General features: G+C 40.1%; 1 protein-coding gene across 3 annotated transcripts; it reads right to left on the bottom strand.

Moving 5' to 3' along the window:
* Positions 1 to 2,435: 2,435 nt before the first annotated feature.
* gopc (golgi-associated PDZ and coiled-coil motif containing) lies at positions 2,436 to 26,518 on the bottom strand. 3 transcript variants are annotated; one of them, XM_079291524.1, is made up of 9 exons: positions 25,999 to 26,518; positions 15,360 to 15,524; positions 13,810 to 13,833; positions 8,816 to 8,991; positions 8,000 to 8,165; positions 7,821 to 7,916; positions 4,628 to 4,792; positions 4,395 to 4,539; positions 2,436 to 4,251 (listed from the first exon to the last, which is right to left on the bottom strand). In XM_079291524.1, exons 1-9 carry the CDS (start codon positions 26,257 to 26,259, stop codon positions 4,136 to 4,138), a joined length of 1,314 nt encoding a protein of 437 aa, XP_079147650.1. In that variant the 5' UTR covers positions 26,260 to 26,518; the 3' UTR covers positions 2,436 to 4,135. The 3 variants fall into 3 exon arrangements, with proteins under 3 accessions (XP_079147650.1, XP_079147651.1, XP_079147652.1); XM_079291525.1 differs by lacking the exon at positions 13,810 to 13,833; XM_079291526.1 differs by lacking the exon at positions 13,810 to 13,833 and having other exon boundaries at positions 8,816 to 8,985.
* Positions 26,519 to 27,175: the final 657 nt, after the last annotated feature.

The raw sequence follows: 27,175 nt of genomic DNA, 5'->3' as shown, positions 1-27,175 counted from the left end.
AATAGATAGAAATATTAGAACTATATCAAATACAATTGTGGGGTTAGAGCTATTGAAGGGTGTGAAGTAGTATTTTTTGGGTGATTTTGGGGCAGGTACAAACAGAATATCTATCGGTACCATTAAGAGAATGAAAGTGGTTTGAATAAACGATTGACTGTTATGTGCAAGAGGTTTCTAACTCACCAAATTATTACTGCAGTGTTGATAAACTAGGTCACGGTCACAGCAAAGGCCGTGCTCTTATCTAAATTTAAACAAACTAAGTGAGACATTTTCTCTCTCCTCTGCTGAGGAAGAGGCTTTGAAAACAATTAATGCAACTAAAATAGCTAAATTCGACCCATAAGGGGAAAACTCTTACTGTGTATGGATGAACATGATCATAAAGTAAGCAAGAACAAACTCCAGCTGTGGAAAGAAAAAGTAAAATATTTGGGTTATGATTTATATAAGAATGGCCGATACAAAAGAAAAGAAGCCATTCTCAAAGCAATCAAAAAGACAAATGATGTCATTCTTAGGAATGACTAATTTCTGGAAATGTTGGGTTCCTAATTACGCTGAATTAGCTAAACCTTTATCAAAATTGATTTATGATAAACCTAGGGCAGCACACAACAAAATGTGCTGGACTCTTGAAGCAGCCGAAGCTTTAATGGTATTAAAATAAGATGTTAACAAGTCCATCAGTGTTGGGACTGCCAAATTATGACAAGTCATTTACACAAACAGTAGACTGCAGAGGGGGTTTACATTCCATTTGAAGATGCAGATCTGACTATGTTTGTTGATGATTCGTGTAAGAAGAAATTAGATGGTAAAATGCAACGGGATATGTAGTAGTGACAAATAATAAAGTGTTCAAATTTGAGTCTCAAACATTTTTTTCAGCACAAAGCTGCAGAACTAATTACTCTCACAGAGGCAAACTGAGAAAAGACAAGGTCATCACTATCGATACAGATAGTGACTATGCATACTCATGCAAACAAATGCTGCAGAGCAAGAATAAAAAACCTATTGGATAAAACAAAACTGCAAAATAAGCAAAATTTCTGGGAATGACCTGAGGGCAAACTAATATTACCTAAGACCTTATATAGATATACGGCTCTTTTGAGCCATGGGTTGGACCATGTCTCAACAGGTGGGACGGTATCTATGATAAAGAGGGTCTTTGCAGCATATGGTTTCAAAAACTACTAAAACAAAATTTAATTGGGTCTAGCATGCACTGTATGTGCAAAATATAATCCATTTCAACATATTTGCATGGATTTCATTGAACTAAACTAATATGCAGAGAAGAAATATTGTTTGACAATAATTGACAGATACTCTAAATTGATCGAGATGCTATTACGGAAGCAAAAGCTTTGAAGCCAGAGGCTCGGAGACAGATCTCCGAGCGGTCTTGATGTACATTCTGTATGTGAATCAACCCTGTCTCCTTCTTTGCAAAGAATAAATGTCCAATGATGAATGATTTTTTACACCAGTCTCGAGTGAATTTTTCTAACAAAAGAGAAGTGAAAAAAAGCCCAAAAGGCACTGTCCCCTCAATATCAACCATTACAAGTAACCCATCCAACCTCTTTATTGCTTGTGTTCATATTTGTTCCTGGCTGGATCACATCCTGGCAGTGTGCACTGTCTGAGGGCCCTCAGCCAGTGATGCTGATAGTTTTTAAGAGTCTCATTTATAAAACAGTGCATAGGATCTACGCTAGATATTTATTTACAAATGTACGTAACCCAAAAAAATTCAGATTTATAAAACCTTGCGTACAGACAACCATTCATGCTCACATCCACACCTACGGGAAATTTACAGTCATCAATGAACCTAAGCCGCATGTCTTTGGACTGTAGGAGGATGCCGGAGAACCTGGAGAGATTAGGACTGATGAGGATATAGAGTGATTGGGCGAGAGCCATCACTGGCCTTATTTCCACACTTTGCTATTTTACACAATCCTCATGTGCAGGTAGTGAAGATGAAAGTGAGGTGACTGGAGAAGGCAGAGTGAGTGACAATCACCATGGCGACTCCAGTGTGCTCTGATAATTGCATCGGAGAAGTTTGTCTGTGTACATTATGTTGCATCTGTCCCTATGGAATAAACCATGAATGTATAAATAGTCGTTTTCACAAGACAAGAAATATCTGAAAACTAAGATTGTACTTGCTGATATATGCCCAGAATTAGAAGATTATTTGAAACTATTTACACAATTTAACGTTATTTTAGAGATGATAATTTCATCAGCTGCTCCACAGCTGAACACGAGTCCCAGTAGTTTGGGGGAGCTTGGTCCCAGTCATGCTTGCTTGCAAGTCTAGTTAGAATTAGAATTAAATTCCAAACTGAGATCAAAGAAACTGATGACAAAAAAGGCAAGATAATACTCCAAATGTATTACAAATAAACCAAACTGGAACCAAACTTTATTTAAGGGCTCAATAAATGGAATACATTACCTATAAAGATGCACATCAGATGTGTGAAGAGTTAGGTGAGACAAAGAAAGTATCAAGGAAGCTGAATAACAAAAAGCAGGTGAAGAAAGTGACTGCTGGAAGGTCACAGAGTCGTGGCGTACTCAGGGTTCCCTCACTGTCACTGGTGACAACACAGACAAAAGCTGGGCACCATAATGGATCTGTGTCAGACACTCTCAATCCACTTTACAGTAGTTTGTGCTTTGTTGTATTCTACTGCATTAAATGATGCGAGGTGCGACAGACTGCAATGTGACACAATGAAAAAAGCAACAACTAAATACAGTATTGAGCAACACGTTGCTAAGAATGATTGCATATCATACTTGAGTACACCCCCCCCCCCCCCATATTCAACATACAGCGACATGGCAAAATATGTTAGTGATGGAACAAGGTTAAAGAACTATGGCGGAATAACGGGTCTACTTTGACCTACAGTCCCCGACTCAGAAATAGGACACCATACCAGGATGAGGTTTTCAGGGCAATGTCAAGGACTTGGAACACTATTTGTCACTTTTAATAAAACTATCTAGAAGATGAAAGATAACTTGCTCCCTTCAGCCTAAAACGGACAAACAGCATAGTTTTCATTGTTTTGCTTAATGCTGGCTCTGAAGGGCTTTATGTCTCGACAAGGACCCACTGAACAAATAACATACCACACACTATTGACCACGACCATTTAGATACTACTGGAGTCTTAAAGGACTCCGGTTGTTCTCTAAAACATTAGAGGCAGGCAGGCAGCAGTTCTGGAGGGGATTATTAAGCGCCTTTGAAATGGTTCTTCAAAGCTTTACGACGCACGTTGGAAACCGCTTGGGAGTCACATCACGGTGTTCAAATGACAAGAGCAGTCACCAGACAGTAAATTCCATCAGCTCTCTATTAAAGATTTTTATGTGGAATACGAGTAAAGATTGTTGGTTAATTGAGTCAAAATGAACTGCCTTTCACACTGTTCAACATCTTTGTCTATCATTCCTCTTAGCTTTCCAATATCATATTTGTTCATGTGGTTGTTAAAATGTTTAGACCCTGGATATAACAGACTATCCACCTATCTACCTGGCTTAGGTTTCAAATGCGTCTCCAAAAGTTTGATACAGTGTATCAGTGACAACAGGCAAAATTTACAGCATTTTTCAACTTGAGATTTATTTCGCAGGGTTTTTCTAAAGATATTTGTTGGCATTTCTGCTTTATCTAATAGTAAGAGAGAGACAAGAAGGGCAGGTGAGAGAGGGGGGGATGACATGCAGCAAAGGGCCCGGGGCCGGAATCGAACCCAAGCTCTACCCGGTGAGCTACCAGGGCTCTCGTTTGCAGGGTTTCTCAGGCCGATTGAACATGTCATGTGATGGAGCATGGGTGGCCTCACTTTTGCTCGCTACAATGACAGTGAATGTTGACAGATTTTTTCTTTTTTGTAAAAGATGATTCCCTGGCCTTTACCAGGTCCCTGTAGGACATAAAGTGTCCTCATATTGTTGTCAAGACCGTCTCGGTTTATTTTCCATGTCCTCATGCTTGTTATACAATTTTCTGCTTCAGTTCTTTGAGAGGGATTTTACAACCAATCCTCTCGTTAAATCTCCAAATGCCAACGGCGAGGGTGAGCCTCTAGGAGGAGCAGTCAGTCTCAGGAGGCTTTGAAGGAGTTTCCTCTGCAGTCGTCTCACTGGAGATCCCAGTGTCTCTGTTCTCTCCTCCATTGCTCAAGGACATCTTTTCCAGAGCTACAGGGTGGACACAGACTCATATGTATAAGAATTAAGTGAGTATTGATTGTCAAACTTAAAGAAACTTTAAAGATATTAACCCAACTAAGTCCTTACTATTGAACAAAAGAAATGGTCATGCTTGAGACATACAAACTTACCCTGCAGGGATGCTGAGCTGCTGTCGTCCAGTTCATCCAGGTAGAGTCGGTAACGATGGCCACTGTCGTCTTCATACTCTACATTGTCATCATCGCTGTCCACCTCTGGAGCCACATACACCACCTCAAACTCTATCTGTCCTCGCTGACACAGACACCATGAATGAGCACTTTGAGGGAATAGGTGTTGTGTTAGTAGTGTGTTTCTTTGTGTGTGTGTGTGCTTGCTATACCTGCTGGGACAGAATGGTGACAGCCTCCTTGTGTTTGGAATCTCGCAAATTAATGCTGTTGACAGCAAGGATGGCATCTCCGACGTGCAGACCTCCACATCTGTCTGCAGGCTGGCTTGGATGGATCTCTGAGATTAGAATGGGAACTCCGTGCTCCTTTCCACCCTGGTCACAGAACACATGCAACTCTTTTTAGCCAGATGTATTGTATGGTGATGCCAGGAATGTTTTTATTAATGTGAGAGATGTGCTGACCAACCAGTAGCAGTGCCTTGCTGCCACTCTTATGTTATTGTTTACTATCAAACACTCAGTTCAGTTTATTCATAAGACACAATGGAGTAACGTGATTAGTTATGTAAAATTTGAGAATATGTTTCCAAACACTCAGCAGATTGCATTTACAATACAAGTCTACTAACACCTTGTCTATATTTGTTATGTTGTTCATTCTGTACACATGACATCTGTCACACTTCTGTCCATCCTGATCGAGGATCCTCCTCTGTAGCTCTCCCTCAGGTCTCTTCCTTTGTTTCCTCCCTGTTAAAGGTTTTTTTGGAGAAGTTTTTCCTGTTCTGATGTGAGGGTCCTGGGACAGAGGAAGTCGTATGTGTACAGATTGTAAAGCCCTCTGAGGCTAATTTGTGATTTTGGGTTATACAAAATAAATTGAATTGAATTTGAAAAAGTGAATGTTTTATACAGCAACATTCACAACCTACAGAAAAACTTCAAAATAACTAAAGCCTGACTACTAATATTTATTCCATCAGTCTACATAGATACGACACAGTAATAAGTGGAGACAAAATCAGGCAACATATCTTTGTAGCAACTGCTACCTTAATTAAACACTAGCCCTATGGCTAGGCCTCTGCTCGAAAATGGCATACCCATACTAAAGAGACCACAATTCTGTAACTACAAGGTTTTTAATGCTATAATTCAGATAACACTTGTGAGACTGTTCAGATGGGTAAATATTGTGTATATGTTGCTGGTTAATATAGTACATTAAGATATTACACAGCTCAAATTGACAATCAGGTTCGCCTGAAAGAAAAAGCACTTTTATTGACAACATGTTTTTGAAATAATGCAGCTGAGAGCCTAAAAACTCTCCCAAATCATAGCACAACCGATCAGTAGTCCTAGAATAACGTTTGGCTGTGATGAAGTGAAGAATAAGAGGCTTTTAGTACAGAGAGGTCATGCGAGGTCGTCATTTTGGAACTAGCTATTGCAGCTCTTACATTGTACTTTTATATACTATATATTTCACTTTTTTATCACTCATATTATTCTATACATCCAAATACAGCCATCTGGAATCATTTTGAGAGCCAGGGTCCTCTCAGAGCCTGTCGCTGGCTCTCATCCATAGGATTTTCTCAGTTGCTGTGTGTGTATGGGGCTCTAGCTCAGCCTATCATCGGTCGATTTCAGTCAATGAGCCCCCCTTCGACGCGTCAGAGTCTCAGGAAGGCGGGCGTGGAAGCCGGGTGTTGATTGACAGAATTTTCAGCGAGTAAAGATGCAAAGAGTGCGCGCATCCCCGAGCGTAAAATTCCATTCGCTAAAAGTCTGACCACACAACCCCGGGTCCCACAAGTTAGATTGACCCCCCTTCTACAGGAAACAGATGAAAACCAGACAGGCTGCAGTTGCCAACAATCATTGTAGCTTTGAACCGGATCATTTCTGCTGTTATTTTTCTGATTCTTCATAAAGGATTTTTTCCGGTGTAGGGAAGTGTTATGTTGCCGTTGTTCACTCACAGCTTTGTAGTGGTTCCACGGAGAGGAAAACCAAAGGCATGCATGCGTACTGCGTCGAATTCTAAGCGATGTATGGATCTTTCCTAAGCTTCGTGTTGCAATATCGATGTGCAGTAAATATAACGCAGATTTTCGCACAGGAATTTTCTAGTTGCTTATATTAGTAGTGTATAGTTGTGTTTGGAGTGTGTAAAAAGTGACTTATATGATCGTGTTGCCCATACGTTGCTGTTTAATCCGGTATATAAAATGTACACATGGACAATAATGGCTATCAATATGACCATTTTTTGGACGATACTTGCAATCCCCCCTAAGCCCGAGAGCCCCCAAATTTGCACACAAACAGCTTCTTCCCATCGGCAGTCGGGCTCATTAACAGAGCCCGGGTGCCCCACTGAGTCTGGCATCCCCAGGACATTTCCTTCTGGTCTCTCCCCCGCACATCCCTGTCTCTCTATTTAAACACACTCGTCACTTTTAACATTCATACACTTCACTTGGTTTACGGTCCTGTTATCTGTTTTTGTGTGCACTTTATTCCATATCCTATATTACATATCTTATTGTACATTTCAAATATGTTTCTATTTCCTGCACTGTGCTGACTGTTTTTGATAGTTAAGTGTTATTTCATAGTTAAATGTTATTTTGATAGTTCAATGTTATTGTTTATTGTTGAATGTCATGCACCTTCCACCACGACAAATTCCTTGCAGGTGAAAACTTGCTTGGCAATAAACAGTTCTGATTCTGATTTGGGGGCGTCGTGTGTCGAAGGCTAAGCCCCTCTGCAAACCACGAAGACATTTTTTACCCTTAATAAGATGCTCTTTCCGAGTCTCGTATGTATTTGAGAGAAAGCAAGCCACAAAAAGGTCACCGAGTCTGTTGTTGAGCATATATACAACAGTACATTACACAGACGTTGTGAAAGATATCACTTTCACTCTCGGTGGGAGCTGTCAATCTGCTGTAAAATCTGTGAGATACCTAGGGACCATATATCATTACAGTAATGTATATGAGGGTGCTCAAAAGTGCTTAAAATTTAAGGAAAAAAAACACAACCTGTAAAACAAGCCGGAATATTTGGACAATTTTGTTGTCAGTTCATCGACATGACTGTATATGGTTTATAATTTCATCAATGTGTACAACCAGGTACTTGATGGACTTCACTCTCTCAATAACAAGACCAGATAATTCACTTTGTCCACTGCTGGGGCAGAGGTAGTTCGCTGCTTTTTGGGCTTTTTGGACTATGAGTTAGAAGCACACCGTCCCTGCGATCTATTCACATTAGTGTCATATTGTGATATTTATTCCCTGTTGCGTGAACATCTCATCAAATGTATTGAATTGCTGGGTGGGTCCATTTTCAACTTTTAAGGAAGACAAACCCTTCTTACTGTAATGGAGATTCCAAGTCCCTCATGATCATCTTTGACTAGCACCACCTTTCTGATAGGGCCAACTCCCTGGCTCTTCTTCAAAATATCTGGGTCCTAAAATTACATAAACACATTAAACTTGGGAAACACAAAGAAAGGTATCCATAGCTTCATCTGTTTTGTAGTGTTACACTGACATGCCCCACTGGCGAGAGAAGAGGTTTCTTCGGATCATTGCGCCCCCTACATGCTCGGATGACAGTCTTATGACGGTGAAGGTGAATCTCTGCCTCCAGTTGGTTCCACAGCTTGTCATGTGCTGGCCCTTTCATGTCACGGCCCAGTAACTGGATCTGCTGAACCCTGGAGGACCAATCATAACATTAAGGCTGTCAAAATGTCAAAGTGCTTGTCCAAGTGACAAAAACATATTTCATGTAGTTATGTGCTGATGCCTGCTACATCCTTCTAAAAATAATCTGCATTAGTTATTTATTTTTATCAACACACCTAAGAAATATATTCGCCATGGCCTCTGCCTTATTACACTTGAGTGCTCTGGACTCAAGTAAGTTGTTGTGAAGTAAGTGAACCAAATAAGAAGATTACTCACTCACATCCTTATTTTCCTGTGATTTAAACATATTGCTTCCAAAATAAGCTGTAGTTGAAAAGCAGACAGAGCCATCACGTGCAGACAGAGCTATCATGTGACAGCATTTCCACCTGCAAGCAGACCTCGTCTTTTAAATGGATCCTACCAGTGTGTGCACTAATGGGTATTTAACACTCAGCAGATGAACTAGGCTATCCAATAAATTGTCAAGAATTGGAAGCCCGCTATTACTGAGCTTGTGTACCGGTAGTATGTTTGATTATTACACATGTATTTGTGTACATGATGAGCCCCCCCTAGTCATTACAGTGCTGTATTTGTTGATAGTTTAATTCTGCCGTGTTCTCAGAAAACCCTCAACTTTAGCCTGAAGGTGTTGTGATCTCAAACTCCTTACCTGCCAGCGAGTTCCTTGTCCAAGTATTTGGCAGCCAGTCTGGCTCCATACACTTCGGCCTGAAGTACTGCCATGTGTCTGCGAAGAGCCTCATTTTCCTTCTTAAATAGTCTCACTTCTGCCTCCAGCCTGGCCTCTGCTAATTTCTCCTTCTTGCTGACCTCGAGCTCCTGCTCCTGGAACAAGCACATCACATGTGAACACCACACACCTACACAACACACCAAGCATTATAAGCAAGATGAGTGAAAATTCTGTTCCAATCGCTAGTAGCCAAATACACAAGCACTTAGCTGTTATAATTAATTTCATGTTGAGTTTTATCTTACCAATATCCAAGTTGAGCAATGTCAATTAATATATTACTAGTTGTTGTAGAGTAAGTGAACCAAATAAGAAGATTACTCTCTCACATCCTTGTTTTCTTGTGATTTAAACATATTGCTTCCAAAATAAGCTGTAGTTGAAAAGCCAATCCACTGCTATTACTGAAATAATGATCAGTAGCTGGCTTTGGCAGTCGGAAAAGGGAATCGATTTGGCCAGAATTCCCAGTATAACAGGATCTCAACTTATTGAGTCCTCGTTCCGATTCCATTTATCTGCTTTTAGAATTTCATCTAAAGCTTAATAGTAATGTATATGTGTATACTTGTTAAAGCTGAATTAACCGTTTTTTGTCCAAGTTAGAGTGCAAGTAGCAATAAACAACAATAACATAAAATCGCCATAACGTTTTCATGGTAAATTTGTTTGCATGCCTATACACATCCAGCTGACATGGAGCGACATTGGCATTAATTCATGGGATCACTCATTTTCATTATCCAACACAGTATTGCAGAAGGAAATGCATCTCTAGCCCATTGCTACACAAGAAAAACAGTACAAAAACAAAACAAAAGCAGTAGTGCATTTTTTTAATTTTCATCAGGAGGAATTTAAACAGCAGCAACAAAACAATTATCTGGCAAGATAATATGGCCGGCATCGACACGGAATGGACAACTTTGATTATGTTTGAGCACCAAGTGCATCTGGAGACATGCTTCTGTCTGCAAAAAGAATTATGTAGATAAATAAGCAATATTCACTAGAATTCACAGTATTCAAGTCCAACATTCACACAGTTTTAAGCTGTGGTTTGGTCCTCACCAACTCACGTCCACAGCCGACTACCAAGCCAGATATGCTGGACCGAACGCCACTGAAAGCGTAGTCGAAAGGGGGAAGAGCCGAGATAAGCCAGTGGTCACCAACCTTTTTAAGCCCAAGATCCCCGACCTCTGCCTTGAAGACAGGCAAGATCTACCTATTGAGGCGTTGAGAAAAAGACTGTCCAGACCAGGGCCATTTCTCGGATTCAAAGAAAGGGGGGGCTTTTTTGGGGCCACGAAAATCCATTGTTTCAGATAGTCCATAGATTGGTTTAGTCAGAAAGAGTGTGATTTTGCTCTGTAGTTTTGCTTGCATTCAGTATATGAAGTATACACAAGAGACAGAATTTCAGGGTCATAGTGAAATTTGACAACACAAATATGAACTTTTCTCAAATAAAGAGAAATAATTTTCCTGCTTGTAAAGGAAAGACGGATAAACTAGCTTTCATATCCGCGTCACTCCTAAATCCTGATTCTTAAGGACCGCACACAATGGATGGAGACTGGAGCTGACAGTGTCAACTTTTGAGTTGTTTCCTTGTTTTATTATGAGCAGGAGGGAATAAGATTTTGATCAACATTTACATCTATTTTGTTGTCCGTGTAGTTTTTACATACCAGTGATATTTTATGCTAATTTGGACACTATCACTGAGATAATGATGAACTAGTTCAGTGTCAAATATACCATTCAATGGAGAAAAACAAATGAATAACAAAAATAAAAGAACACATTTCAAGTACATCTTAATTTATCGAATGATAAATGTTGTATGATGGGCTGAAATGGAAGGCACCCAATGCATTCACTATAACCAAGTCAAACTAGGATTACAATGTACAGAGAAAAACACTATAGGACCAGATCCGGACAGGACTTTCCGCTTTGACATGATTTTAATCAGTCTGAAGTTGCTTTCGCGTTGCCTGTGGAGTCTGTCGATTGTGCACACGGCTCTTCAGTTGCATGCCCTTATAAGGAGCTGGCGGGGCGTTTCTGTATGCAAATCCAGGTGCACACGATTTAAGAATCCTCATTCGGGGGAGCACAGCTGCGAACTATGCTCCCCCGAATGAGGAAGTGCACTTCGGCTGTCTAATGCTGCGTTCACACCAAACGCGTAGATTTTTTGACGCGCCGCAAAATCGCGTCCAACGCGCCGCCGGTCGTGTTCACACCAAACGCCGCAAAATCGCGCAGCGCCGGAGAGGGGGCGTGGTTTATCGACTGGAAGCCGTTCACCTGGCCGCCATTTCTTTCCGCTATCAACCATGAAAGGAATTAGGACAATTGCTGCTTTGTTGAGTTGTACCCCAAACCGGACAGTTTTTAGCTAATGTTTCAATACAATTCACGTACAATGTTGATAAAAATTATCGTGTAATGTTTTCAGTTGATTTAATGGTGTTAAACTGAAGTTAAACTTCGTACCTTTCAAACGAAATATTGTTGTAATTATTACAGTTAGCTTTGCCTTTACCAGAGTCGTTAAAACGATGCTAACACGGGTGAATTAGCCGTGCACTGCTCTTGGCCTAATCCGTACGGACTTCTATCCTCGTTGTAAACACTGGCTGCTGCTGGTTTTTCGGGGATATTCGCTTGTTCCAGGGTCGCAAAAATGACCATCAATGCTGTCAACACATCCGGGACCGTAGTTCTGTCCTTCACAATATGATATCACGCTTCAACAACTCCAAATGATGCAATAAAAGCTCCTTAATTTCCGTTTGAGCTGTTTTAGCGTCGCCCGAGCGTTCTTTCTGCTTTCTCTCATCAAAGTCACTTTCCTATAGTATTTAGACATATAAACGTCCATATATATTCATGAAATTTGACACAGATTATTTGATATGTATGAATTAATATTATTTACGTTTGGTTGGCCATCGCCGAAGAAAATGACAGCGTAATGACCGGAAAGGGCGTCACGACGGAATCGTTCGAGACAGGCCAATAGCAGCTAGCGCCGACCGAGGCAGGCCATCGTTACGTTACGTGTTGTGGAAGTCCCTCAAACGTCGGAATGCCAAACGCCGTCATGTCTGGTTCATAATATTGTTCAGAGGAGCTCCGTGAATTGTATCGAGCTGTATTCACTGTGTCTAGCAAGCCACAGGTCGCTGTTTACTACAGCTGTCGGAACACAAAATAAACTGATTTGGCTGTGATTTAACAGAAAATAAACCGACAAAAAGGGACTCTGAAATAACTTCGAAATGATGCCGATTTGTAGGCTACTTGTCTTCTCAATGGAGCTCTGATGGATCGGTGCTAGGCTATGCTAACATTGTAGCAGCTCCACCAGCACTCAATAACTTCACGTAGACTTAAATACGGCAGCGTCCATTCATTGTTTGTACCATATGGTTTACACACACACACACACATGTAGTTATACACATAGTTTGGTCCGGTCTCTATTGATATGAGGTATCGTAGAGCTCTGGGTGAACACAGACTGCTACAGGATTTATTTCCTGATTCAACAACGGCAGGAAGTCAGTGATGACAGGGGGAGCAACTACATTTTTCCATTTCCAGGTGCTGTACTACGAACTCCTCCTAGGGAATTAATCCGATCAATTTAGAATTTGGTCAGAACAATCTGAAGACCGTAGCAATTAAAACTTACTAAAAGCTTTAGGTTTCATCGAACGACGTGGATATGGTGTGATGGCCATTTTACATGGTTCACCATCATCCATCAAGCTGTTGTAACTCGACTGTACTTTGTCAAAACTGTCCCAAACTTGACATACTTGTTGACTGTCATGGCTTTAGGACTTCTGCATGCCAATATTAACTCATTGTCATAGCGCCACCTACTGATAAGCATGGACGTAAGCAGGATTCTATAATTACAGCGGCCCAAACACTGAACTTATTGAAAGGGTTTGTGGGCACACCATGAGAAAAAGACTTCTCTGAGCTAAATATGTGCAAACTAAGATGCTTGGAGAGCAAGTTAGATAACAGTGGATTTTCAAACCATGTCAGTGGACATTAGTATAAATGATCTGTCCAGAGCTTCTTCATGACAATCAGGTTAAACGTTATAATGAATGCTTCACACTACAGTCTAAAGTTACAGAATAACTTAAAATGAAAACAGTGTTAAATTAAAGTGTTCAAGTAACAGCAAATGGCACTACTGTTCTGTTAACTTTCATGCAAGTCCAAATACAATCAGCAGGACACTGCAGGGAGTTGAACCCCATCCCAGTAAACATCCCATAACTGTCTGTTATGTTACAAACACTGAAGCACATTCACACACATTCATTTTCTTAATGATCTTTAAAGGCTTACATTTATGATTGTATCGGATGTACACTCAAAACATTTGAGGCTTAAGACCTGGCAACATGATCTTGCTACCCTGCTGGTCTATGCAGGAAATATCTCACTCATGCACGCAGAGTGTGATGGTCACACAAATGCATGGCCGCGTCACCCAGAGTCCTGCTAGTACCCTCGACGTGCGTGAAGTTGCGAGGGCCCGATCAATGCTGCTCGCAGCTTTAATGTTAATTGTAATTCTGTATGATAGATTTTCTGGCTGTTCGTATGCAGGAATACGTCTTAACGCACTCTTAAATGAGTGCTTCGAGCTGTAAAGTTAATAATATGACTCTACTGTGATTAATGTTGACATTCTCACCACATTTATTAAAATTCTACAAATCTCCCCTCCCCCTTTTTCTAAATGATGCAGTGGTTGGAGTTAGACTCAGCGGACTCAGGAGGTATAGCTACACATTCTATATTTAATCCAAACTACTTATTTGAAAATCGGATTACCTGCAAAATACATCAACACACAAACTTACCATCTCTTCCAAAGTTGGTGCAGGCTTGAGGAAAAAGAGGCAGAGAAAGAAGAGAAAGATGTCAAAGATTATTTGTTTCAGGAAACAGAGATTGTGAGGAAGTTCACCATTGAATACAAGTGTCAGATATGCAACATGCATATCTGTTGAAAAGAAAGAATAGAGGCAGTGGAAGCAATAGAAAAGCAGCAGGGAACAGCAAAGCAGTAGCAGCCACACTGGCCCGCATTGCAACTGAAAAGTCTATTTTCCTCAGACTACCATGTGTAACTTCATTAATTACACTTTGGTGACAAAGGCTTCTAGTCCCTTCGGCAGACAAAGTGTAGGCTCAGCAGCAGGCATGTCTAAATGTTGAATGCCTTTTGTAATTATAATCTCAATAACGGAAGAAATTATATTGGTAAAATAAATTATTGAGATCATTTTCAATAATCTTCCATGAACATCCTCAAATCCCCTGCTGGTGTGTAAATGGCATTAATACTAACTGCATGACATATATATTTATAGAAAATGGCCATTGTGACAGACACACTCATACAATGAGCAGAAGATGCACGGAACCCTTTCAGTAACTATCACAGAGATTTATGGACATCAGCAGTTAAAAGCATTGTGGTGGAAGAACAGTGCTGTTGTGGTTCAATTTAGAGCCCAGAGTTCACACGGCTCACTGATCATGTTAGAAATAATGGCTTTCATATTTTGATCAGTTCCCTGTAGAGAGAAACCTTTTTTGGCACTTTGTAACATATGTGTAGCACAGTAAGACTTTGTTTATTACATACAACAGGGCTTGTTTGATGAGATGAACATCAACTAGTATACAGACAAGAAGTGCAGACATGTCAGTAGCCGCTCTGTCCTTTTATATACCACGGCAGCGTACAATGTTCACCACATCAATGAATCCAAATGTTGTAAAGTTAAGATGAGGTTTCATGCAGACACATCCCAAACAACACATGACGTACAACAAGCAACTAAATATAGAGAAGTGAGGAAGTCTATATGTGTTAGAGCTACGGCTATATATTGTTCAAGCAGTTATTTTCACAGTGTAGGTGTTCTTCCTCCTTCAGATAATGTTACATGTTGTCCTAAAAAGCAGGAATATTCCTACTGGACTGGGTTCTCTCTCGTTGGCCTACACTGGACCTCCAATGACTTATCTGGAAATTGGAGACCTCTTTCAGAAACTTTTTCTTTAGCTTCCCAACATCATTAATTCAGTATTAAGCAGCATCTACGCATCACACTGAATCACAGACAGCAGGAGCTTGTTGACAACATGATGATTTTTTTATCCTTTCAATTAACCACAAAAAACAATTAAAAAAAACTTAGTTTGCCTAAGTGGCTGCACGCATCTGACTGTTGTTTTATTACATACCACCCTTTCCCTCCGTGTATTTTCATTCTGTATCTATACTGTCACTACAAATAAAGCCAACATGACAAAAAATAGTAAAAATGGTTTGCCATGTTGTAAAACTTAGATGGATTCAGTGTGAAGGTTGTGGCCAACATCTCTTGCTCCTACCTACCAGTCTGTCTTTGATGGAGTCAGAGTCCTCAGCGTGGCCTTGCTTGGCATGGAGCTGCAGCTGGAGAGCATGAAGCTGCAGGAGCTGGTCATGGACCTCCCTTTCTATCACGTTTTGCTCAGCCTTAGCCTCAGTCAGCTCAGAACGCAGGTCCACCAGCTGAGCCTAGAGTGGAGAGTAAAGAGTTTGGAAGAAGGATTGTCAGAACATCGAGCAAAGTCACACGGCGACAGCTCTTAACACAAACCATTCAACACTGTAAGGACAGCTATGTCCTTTGGGTGTGCCAGAGGGTGGACAAGTTTAGAAATAATGTCTCCTTTCTATAGCTTGTCTATCAAAAACAAAATTTAAATCAAGTGTATAAACTAGCCTTTGATTTTCGAGAATGCTGTGTTGAGTGCAAATGAAAATTGTATAAAAATGTACAAATAATTTAATACAAATCAGTAAAACTGGCTAAACACATTAACAAACAATGTTTTGTTCCTATATTCTGTCCTTCAGCTCATTGTTTCTACCCTGGGTTTGTTCTAGAAAACCATGTCTACACCCCTTTCTCACCACACTTCCCACTTTGATAATTGTCAGTTTTGTGTGTAAATTGTGTAGTTGTTGTATGTACACATTATTTACACATCTGGCCAACATTTTTTTATTTTCAATACGGTTGGTTGTATGGTAAATAATTCCGGCAACATTCTAAATGAAATATGAATCAAAAAATGATGTATTAATTCTAACGCTAAATACATAGACACAACTGTAAATACCAACATCAATCTATAACTGTGTCGACAAAAATGTGTTCATATATGCATTCACTGTCAGACAGAAATCTCTCCTTTCAGACCACCAACAAATACATATTTTCTTAAAACTCTCAGGTTAAATGAGGGACACAAAGAACCCATAAGCTGTATAAATAAAAACTTCCTTTCATCATGGCCTTGAACTCACCTGATCTAATGAATGACATATACCAGATAGTGCTGTAATGTACGATTGTTGATACATAATCCGTACTGATCCCCCTTCGCGGTTCGGCACGCGTGTGGGTCACAGAATAATTACACAGTTCAACGTTAATCATCACAGTGTGAAATTAAGTTTCACTGACGATCGTTATCAACCAATATTCAGTAAAATATGCCATTCGGACATCAGCATTTATGTTTTCTAGTCGCTTATCTTCGATAATGTTACACTATCAACAACTAATCCGTGTTTAAATTTACACGAGGAGAAAGGCGGTTCACTTCAGTTACAATATGATCGGGCGAAGGTAAATTATAACGTTATCATGATGTGTTTACATGTTATCTGTAAAATGTTGTTCGTGAGAAACTTCACTAACTAGTTAGCTAAATCCAGTTGTTTGAAGGAGATGTTTTTACAACATAAATAGATGACTTGTTTAATAGCTATAAACTTATGAAGCTTATAATTTGTGCTGGGCAACGATTAAAATATTTAATTAATCCATGCGATTAATCGCATGGATTTTTGCGATTAATCGCATTGTTATGGCAAAGTTCAATAATGAATTCAAAAGTAGTATATTGCGCACTTTTATTTTAAAAGTACTGCTATATGAACAAAAGGGCAATCACATTTGGTTTGCAAACACTTTAAACAAATCAGGTGCTTTTTAACAGTAGTGTTCCCTTTACACAGTAGCAGTTCTATCTCTTCACTATCTGTGCTCAGTGTGTGACTGTATGTGAAACGTTCCACTGCTGTGCAACAGGAATAAAATGTTTCTGCACGTTTCAGCAAAAATGTCTGTCTTCATGACTAGCGTTGGGTATCGTTTGGGTTTTTTCCGATACCGGTGCCTAAACGGTGCCTGAACCGATACTTTTTTCTTCAAATTGAACAATATATTAACTGTTTAAAGTATACTATAAACATAAATAAATACAAAACACTTGGCTTCAAACTACAGCTTCAAACTTTTTAACTATGAACAACACATCAACTGTTAACAGTTTACAGTATACTTAAATAAATATAAATGAATACAAAACACACACACTCTGTACACACACTACAGCTTCAAACTTCAGCAATTATTTTGCAGAAATATGAGCATATTTGCCTTCTCTGGCAAAATACGACACGTCTCATGACTTATTTTATTTGACCAGTTGGTGGCGGTAATGCGCCACTTCGTCGTTTGCCAACCGCCAGTACACCTCAAAGGAGGAGAAGAAGAAGAAGCTTTCGCGTGGCTGTGTTGTTGTGCTTATGAGCGACAGCGCTAAGTACCCCGTTGGAATAATACTATGAGTGAGGAGCGGAGGACCGAGTCCTCCTGCCAGGACGGAGTCATCAGAGTAGTGTAAAAAAAGTATTTCAATCGGCTCAGGCACCGAAAGGAAGCACCGAAATCTGCGTTACGTTTCGGTCCGGTAGATCCCGGACGTGTAGGAACCGGTTCCATATTGGCACCGAGTTTCGGTACCCAACCCTATTCATGACAGTCAGAGCATGTGAATGCAGCTCTACTGTTCATCAATATAATGCTGTAACTCCGAGGTGATGATGGTTACCCAGCGATCAAAGAATAAAGACACTTTAATCACGAGATGCAGGCAGCATGTTTTATACTTAATGTGAATATAATTCACACTTTGTTGGAATCTTATTCTGAAAACCAGATGTTCGTCTGAAGAAACCGGATGTTGTCTCACGTTAATCTTTCCGCTAACAAAGTCCTTTGCTCGCTCCCGATCTGTGCCGTTTAAATGTGTTTACCGTGAATGTCAGCATATAGGTGCACTAAAGTGTAAGTGTCTGCTGAGTTGACCACGGAGATCTGAGTGTCTGCTGACTTTACCGCAGCGATGTCCACTTGTCTCCATTCCTCCACCGCTGCCAGTGAGCAACGGACTTTCAAAATAAAAAAATTAGTTAACGCGCTATAAAATAATTGTCGGCGTTAATTAATTAATGCGTTAATAACGCGTTAACTTGCCCAGCACTACTTATAATACATCATTAAAACTACATGACAAGATTTTTAATCACTAAAAATACAATCTTTTATTTTCGTATCATTTGAATTGTGTTTTTATGAAGAAAATAACACTATAGATGACTATAACATGCTGGTTTAGCTGTAGAAAAGATTTTTGGGATGGTGGCAAAACAAAAATGTCTTGAGCCTTGTAGACCAGGTGCTATAATAAAAAAACAAAAGGATCAGCTAGGGCTGGGCGATAAATCGATTTAATCGATTAATTCGAATGTGTGCTTTAAGGCGATGTGTTTTATTGAAAATCGAGAAAATCGCCCCCACCCCTTTTTCCCGTAGTAGAGTGCGCGCGCATTGTTTACAAACTAAAACAATGGCGGCCAGCAGCTTCACTGCTGCCGCCGCCACCTCACAAAAACAACCCAGCATTTTGGAGACATTCACCAACTGTACTCCGCATGAGAAGAAGAGTGCCCGGTGGAAAGCCATCACGGATGCAGTCGCGATGTATATCGCAAAAGATATGGTGCCCATATACACCGTGGAAAAGCCGGGGTTTATTCACCGTCTCAAAGCTTTGGACCCCAGGTACGTGCTACCAAGCCGTAAACATTTTTCTGACGTTGCCTTGCCTCGGCTGTACAATAGTACACGCCAAAGGATCTCTGCGGAGCTGGAGGGGATGTCATTCTACTCCGCAACAACTGACCTGTGGTCCAGCAGGTTGACCCAGACACCGATCCACTTGACTGGTGGAAGCGTCACCAACTTAACTTTCCAAGGCTAAGTACTTTAGCAAAGAAATACCTCTCTGTGCCAGCTACAAGTGCCCCCTCTGAGAGGCTTTTCAGTGTGTGGGGGGGGGGCATTGTTACATGCCACCGTGCATGCCTGAAGCCAGAGGTAGTAGACAGGCTTGTCTTCCTGGCAAAAAATATTTAGAAAAAACATGCACTACTGTTTAATACTGTTGGTTATGTTGTGAATGCACTTGATTTTGTTTACATGCACTTATTTACTGTGCAAAATATGTTATGTTGATGTTAGATCAGATGTTGCACTTTTGAAAATGTGAATGTTAAAGGGTCATATACATTTTATTTCATGCTGTGTTTGTATCAGTGTATTCAGTTAGAAAAGCTTACTGTAAAAAGTTACATTTGCACAGTTGTTTACAATGGAAGGCTACTATTTAATGCCATTTAATGTTATGTTTAATTTAATTTTATATTTAAATGATTCAGGCAAACAAAAGAGTGACCAAATACTTTTTGTATACTACAGGCACCTTTCTACAATGTTCAGGTTTTGTTTGCACTTTATTTTTATCAACCTACTTGGGAAAATCATCACAAAATAAAAGAAAAAATTGTTTTCAACAGCTTCTGTCATCTGCAAAAAATTTTGGGGGAAAAAAATCGATTTAAATCGTGAATCGGATTTTTTGTAAAAAAATCGGAGATTTTTTTTTTAGGCCATATCGCCCAGCCCTAGGATCAGCCAATATTTTACAATATATAAGTTATATTTGCTCCCACTCTTTAGTGCTAATTCAATCAGTCCCCTTTCTCAGTTGGTGCTGAGGCTAACTGCCCCTCTCAGACACACTGGGACCTGTCTTACAACAACACTGCTCTCCAAACACCAACACAATGTCAAGAAAACTATATACAACATTGGAAAGAAGAAACTAAAAGTAAAAGGTTAGATTAGAATGTTATCTGGAACTAAAGAGATGATGAACTGTCAGAATGTCGGTCCACGCCTTTATATCCTCAAGACTGGACTACTGCAACTCACTATTCACTGGGATCACTGCCAAGAACATCCAGAAGCCGCAATACATCCAAAACAGCGCTGCCAGGATCCTGATGAGAGTCCGGAAGTATGAGCACATAACACCCATTCTGCCCTCCCTACACTGGCTCCCTGTCTCATTCCGGATTGACTACAAAGTCCTACTACTCACACATAAATGCATAAATGGACATGCACCTCCCTACCTACAAGATCTCATCACTCCCCAAATCTCCACCTGCACCCTCAGATCATCAAACAGCTCGCTCCTCCGGGTCCCCAGCACCAAGCTCCGCACCATGGCGACCGGGCCTTTGGCTCGGCAGCTCCACGCCTATGAAACAGTCTCCCTGACCACCTAAGGGCAACACAGACACTGGTCTCTTTTAAGACTGGCCTAAAAACCTTTTTATTCAGGAAAGCCTTTCTGACCTAAATCAGTGTCAGTTATTTCTTTTGTGTTTCTGTTCATGCACTGGTTTTTATTTTATTATAGTTTTTTTTTAAACTATGTTTTAACTATGCTTTTTACTATGTTTTTACTATGTACTGGCTCTGTGGCACTCTGAGATTTTTTTTAAAATGAAAAGTGCGTTACAAATAAAATGCATTATTATTATTATTACTGTCAGAGATAGAAAGCAGAGACAGATCCTCACCAAGTAAAGGCTGAGAGACCACATACTGGAAATCGAAAGGAAGACACAAAACCACGAACACCAAAAGAATTTAGCTGTGATTTAACGGCAAATAAACCGACAAAAAGGGACTCCGAAATAACTACATAATGATGCCGATTTGTACTCGTCTTCTCCGACAAAAAGGGACTGGGAAATAACTATGTAATAATGCCGATTTGTAGGCTACTTGTCTTCTCAATGGAGCTCTGATGGATCGGTGCTAGGCTATGCTAACATTGTAGCAGCTCCACCAGCACTCAATAACGTCATGTAGACGTAAATATGCAGCGTCTATTCATTGTTTGTACCATATGGTTTACACACACACACACACACACACACAAACTATGTGTATACACATAGTTTGGTCCAGTCTCCATTGATATGAGGTATCGTAGAGCTCTGGGTGAACACAGACGGCTACAGGATTTATTTCCTGATTCAACAGCGGCAGGAAGTCAGTGATGACAGGGGGACAACTCAACGCTGATAGGCTATCGCGGCACAGCGTCACGCGATTATTTCGCAGAAGTTGAAAAATTTCAAATCACGCGTTGGCGATTTTGCGGCGCGATGGAAAAAGCCTCTCTGGTGCAGCTCCCTCCCCAACTGGTGCACCGTATCCGGACCTAGGAACTAAAAAACGATAGATAATTCGGAATTATACATATTGGGCACAGACCGTAAAATTTAACCGGCGCCTCTTATTCAGCTGTTACGGCACTTGGTCGGCGGTGCAGGAAACACACCGACCAATGCATTGCAAATCACATCACGTGATGCAGCTCAGCCAATCAAATACGAGTATTCTGACAAGTTTCATGACTCGAGCGAGGTTTACACACACGCGACACACGGGGGAGACACGAGGAAATAGAAATTAGAAAAGGAACATTGCGCTGATCAAAGAACTTATCTCACATGACACAAACGTGTTCAGAGAGAATATCATTTATAAGCAAGAATGAACAGAATCTTATATGTCAATTATTCCCACAGGCAGTTAAATCTACCCCTGTCAAGCGCTTTTCCCTGCAGGTGGCTGATCATGATTGTCAGACCCCCGCCCCCTGTAAACCATCAATGGATAAATCCAAAAAAAGAAAAGTCACGGAGGAAAATAGAGAGTTTAACTCTGCGTGGACATCTTCATTTGCTTTCACTGCCAACGATGCTGGCTTACCTCTATGCTTCCAGAACAAGCACACAGCATTTGCTGAAAAGTGTCACGCTGGAGATGAGCGACAAAGAGCTATTTCTCAGCTGCTGCAGAAAACTCTCCTCTTCATAAGAGTTTGATATTATTATAACAGGTAAAATTGCAAAAATATGTAAGAATTGTCTTTATTCTTGTTCTATATTTTCATAGATACAACTATATACAAATACAAATACATTTATAATACAAATAGTGTTTGTATATATAATATAACTGTATGTACAACTTTATAAGCTGTGGTATCAAGTAGCTTTTGCGGTCCAGACGAATTTTATTTGGTGGAAAATAAGGCAAAATGGCTCTTTGGATAGAAAAGGTTGTTAATCGTTACCCAGCACTAATTATTATATAAGAATAGTAATGTGTTAATTTTATGAATATTATTGTTTACTTTTTTATTTTGATGCTTTGGCAACATTGTTTTTTGAAACGTTCATGTTAATGACGCCAAATTTAATTGATATTATAATAATATATAATTATCTGAAGAGCTGGACATACATCGGTCCAGTGGTGAGCCATCAGGGCCAGCAAGGCCTTCTCTGCTGGCCTAGACACAAAGTTATAGCTATTTTATGATTTAATTATCTTTTCAGAAATACACTACATGCAGTCTAAATATTTTTCCCATTAGCTCATTACATAGCTACTGTCTTCCTCAGTTGTGCTTCCTCAGAAGCTTGTTGTAAGTAGAGCTTTTATCCAATCAGATTTCGCCCTTATGCTGTCTCTAAGTAAAATAATCTGCCCAGAGGTCTACAGACTTACAAGTGAATCCATTTGCAGTTTAAGTAAATGAGGACGATATTGTTGATTATCATAGTCTTCAACCAATCACATTTTTAGTTTGACATGTTGGGCGTATTCTTTAACATGTCAGAGCCTTCTAGCTGGCCTACAACTAAGTCAGCATTAACGTGTGGCTATGAAGGCAAATCAATGACAAAATCCGAGAGCACAAATGATATCCACACGAACGTGTGTCGAGGTCCTGCGTGTGCAAATCTAACAGCCGCGCACATATATTACTTTTGCGAGCGCTCTCGCATCACTTCGCGCAGAATATCTCTGCTCGCGCAGGCAAAATTACAGCCTGCGAGGAGAAAACCATGGTTTGAGTTGCGAGGGGCAATGCTGACGTACTTAGAAGGCTACCTCGGTGCCAGTGGCACGTCAAAGAATACGCCCAACATGTCAAACTAAAGATCTGATTGAAGACTATGACAATCAACAATATCGTCCCCACACACTTAAATCTGCAAAGTCTACCTAGAGGACCTCGTTGCCTCTCTCCTTACATGGAGAAATAGGGGCTGAATCTGATTGGATAAAAGCTCTCCTTGAACTGAGGAAGACAGCAGCTGTGCAATGAGAAAAATAATTAACGGGAAAAAAAATTATAATACATGGTGTATTTGTGAAAAATTATTAAATAGCTATAACTTTGTGATTATTTTTAGGCCAGCAGAGAAGGCCTAGCTGGCCCACCACTGCTCAAATGTCAATTTTTCGTGATATGTCACTGGTGTTCCACTGCCACATGGCACCAGCCACCACCATTATCAGTGTTTTCCCTACCATTATATTAAACCGGATGTTCGTCTTAAGAAACCGGATGTTGTCTCACGTTAATCTTTCCGTTAACTTTCAAAGTCCTTCACTTGCTCCCGATCTGCTGTGAATTTCAGGATATAGGTGTACTCAAATTTAAGTGTCTGCTGAGTTGACCGCAGTCACAGGTCTGATTAAGAAGCGCTCCATTTTTTTATTCGTTTAGAAACTTCGGGGGCATTTTTTGCCCCTCTCCTAGTGATGTCAGGGGCAAAATGATATTTCTTAGGGTCAGTTTTGCCCTTTGCCCTCGTGTATTTCCGACGATGAGAACAGGTCTACACCTTGTCCTTTTATTAAACAAACTAAATAGCCTGATGTTATCTATCTTATTTACACGACGGCATGTCATTTCTGTCTCTACATGGTTGCGCCAATTCTCCTCTGCTCTCTGTACCGCCAGAAGGCGTCAATGAATGCTGTTAGGGGAGGCTCAACAGTGAAGACAGTTGAGCCTCCCCTAACAGCAGAGCAACTGAGGAAGACAGGAGCTGTGCAATGAGAAAATAAGCTAATGGGAAAAAAAATACTACATGTCGTGTATTTATAAAAAATTATTAAATTATAAAATATCTATAACTTTGTGATTCTGTCTAGGCCAGCAGAGAAGGCCTTTTTATTTATTGCAAAGATATTTACAATTAAAACTCCGTCGGGTCACTTTTGACCCATGTTGTGTATCAAAGGGTTAAAACATATTTCCTCATTTCCTCTCTCCTTTCTGGGGTATGTTTTGACCAAAGACTGTAAATGAGAAGGCTTGACACTGTATTGCAAAACTAAACAATGCGGCATTCATGAGGACAGCTAGGTAAGTGCTCTCTTCTCGTTTTCAACAGCTGCCGTAACTACGACAACAACAGACGCATTCGGCTGAAGGTCGCCAGTTAACAGGGTCGCTGGTTAATATCAATATGGCGGCGCAAAACAACTTGCGTTTCAAGCGAAGCTCGAGGAGCGAGGAAATAACAAATAAGGACTTGGGATATACCCATGGTCAGCAGTGGCATATGCCAGTACATGAACGCCTGTGACATAAAGTTACCGGGGTAATGTGCCATGAACGAGAGCGGCATGATGTTATCAATCCTGTCGTTGGCAGCCCACTGCTCCCTATATACAGAGATGGGCAAAGATACATGAAAATGTATTTTGATACAAAATACTCCTCAAATAAATGTATCAAAATAAAATACAAAATACTGGTGCCAGAAAATGTAACAAAATCCAATACATGTATTTTGTATTTAAAATACAGGAAATACTTTTTTCTGGATTTTCCATTTTCTCACAATTTGGTATAGCGGAGCATTCAGGTTTGGGCTATAATGTACACAAAGCTCTAGTGAACCCCACTAACAGGAAGAACAGTCACAGAATGTCAGTGTAACTAAGCACATCTGTGCTTGTTGATGGTCCTTTTTGAACATCATCTTGCTGAGACATGTTGTCCACCTGGCCAACTGTAAAATGTATGAAATAATAAAACTAAGAATAGTTTCATAATATGCCTTTTAAATAAAATGGATATTTAATGCTTTTTAGTTTTTTTTAACAAATGGACATCTATTGTCATAGCCTGGCTAACTGTGAACTATATTATCTGCCAGTAATTGATATAACATTATGGCATTCACATTGAGAAGATACAGCATAACTTGTAATTCAGTGCACGATTAGATGGTCAGACGTCTCGTGATAAGATTATCATGAACATACAAGCTCCCAATCTCCCTCTTCCCATAGCTAGCTACTCGACTGATAAGTTAACTTGCTAAACACTGGCTTTGCACAGCCGAGACAGCATGCTAGCGTCATTAGCATGTTAGCATCGAGCTTGATATTATAACCATCACCATGTACATACAATAGGCTATGTAGCCAGACCCAGACATCAATTATACATCAAGCTAGTTGACATCTGTCACACTCAGGTAAAATATTTAACTTGACAGACAATCTGTTGAACTTGAAGATCTGAAGACTGAACTCGTGAACTGTTTTTTTATTTGTGGAGAAAGTATTTTGAGTATTTTAAATAAACAATTACTCCACTGTAAAGTATTTTGTTACAAATTACGTTCGATTTGTATCGGCCCTATAAAATACAAATTACAAAATACTCAAAAGTAATTGAAATACGTATTTCAAATACAATAGAAATACTGCCCATCTCTGCCTATATATACAGGGATGGGTCAAATGAAGAGAAACATTTCCCCCTTAAAGGGATAAAGATAGTATAAATTCTATTCTATTCTATTCAGTCTCGGCAGGGGAGTCCAAACGATGAATAACCTCACTTAACGATACAATAAAATGTAAGGTGTCAATCATACAAGAGTTACTCACTTCTAGTTTGTGGTTCAGTTGGAAAACCGTCTGTGTTTTGTGACAGAGCTGAGCAAAACACGAGCTTAGGCTGGTCATCTTCTGCCGACCCTCGTACGTAATGTCGACTTGATCTGGGTCTATTTCTCCAAGCAGCAGATCCACGTCCACGAAGGCCTTATCAAACTCTTTCTCCAGCACTTCTAGCCAGCGAAACATAGACATACCTGGGCCAAGGCCTGAGCTCTGAGCAGCCGGGGAGCATCCAGCCGAAGCGGACATGGCTAGAGCACACAGAGCCCTTTCGTTGACGTTAGCTTACTTGCTAGCTAGCTAACTTTGATGTTGAGTAACCTTAACTAACGAACTCTGTTTACCACTGCGAAATAACAGTCGAGATAACGTTGGAACCAGGTTGGAACCCGATGTCTAGACTGCGTAGTGGGTTAGCGGAGAGAAGTCCGAGAAATTAGCGTACGTTTTCTGATTATTGTGTAAATCGTCTGCCTGACCAGGAAGTCCCACATCAGACTAGCGATTGTATCTGTGAGGCGACTACTACGGTCTGCCTTACTGCAGTGAAAAGTAATGGATAGCAGAGTGAGCTTCAGACGCCCGATGACAGCACTCCGTGGGTGCGTCCGTCTCTTAATTGCATCCCCATTTCCCTCACTTGCGTCCTTTCCTTGCGTCTTAGTCCCTCCCCCCAGGGATGCATGGATAGACGCAAGGAAACCATGCGAGGATAGAGGAAACGAGGAAATGTGTTTTAAGAGATATGAGACTTCCTTTCCTCAGTTGCGTCACGTGAAGTGACGTCAGTTTCTGATGACGGCGGACCAGCTGATTACAGCTGATCACACAGCTGTCAGTCGGCTTTAACATCTGGAGAGACTTTTGAGAAGTTTGTGTATGTTCACATGATCACTGTACTTAATAATAGTAACTAATAATACTAATAACTAATAAAGACACACAGTAATCATCACTGCGAGAGTAGAGGTGTTTTATCTCTGTAGTCTGTTACCTCTTTAACAAACCGTGTTCTGTTTGTAAGAGCAGGATTGATTTCTACTGACTGAATGCATATATATATATATATATATATATATATATATATATATATATATATATATATATATATATATATATATATATATATATATATATATATATATATATATATATATATATATAT

The sequence above is a fragment of the Melanostigma gelatinosum genome, assembly GCF_949748355.1.
Source record: "Melanostigma gelatinosum genome assembly, chromosome: 19".
Lineage (NCBI taxonomy): Eukaryota > Metazoa > Chordata > Actinopteri > Perciformes > Zoarcidae > Melanostigma > Melanostigma gelatinosum.
Note: the sequence above shows the minus strand (reverse complement) of the source record. Positions and strands in the feature narration are given on the sequence as shown.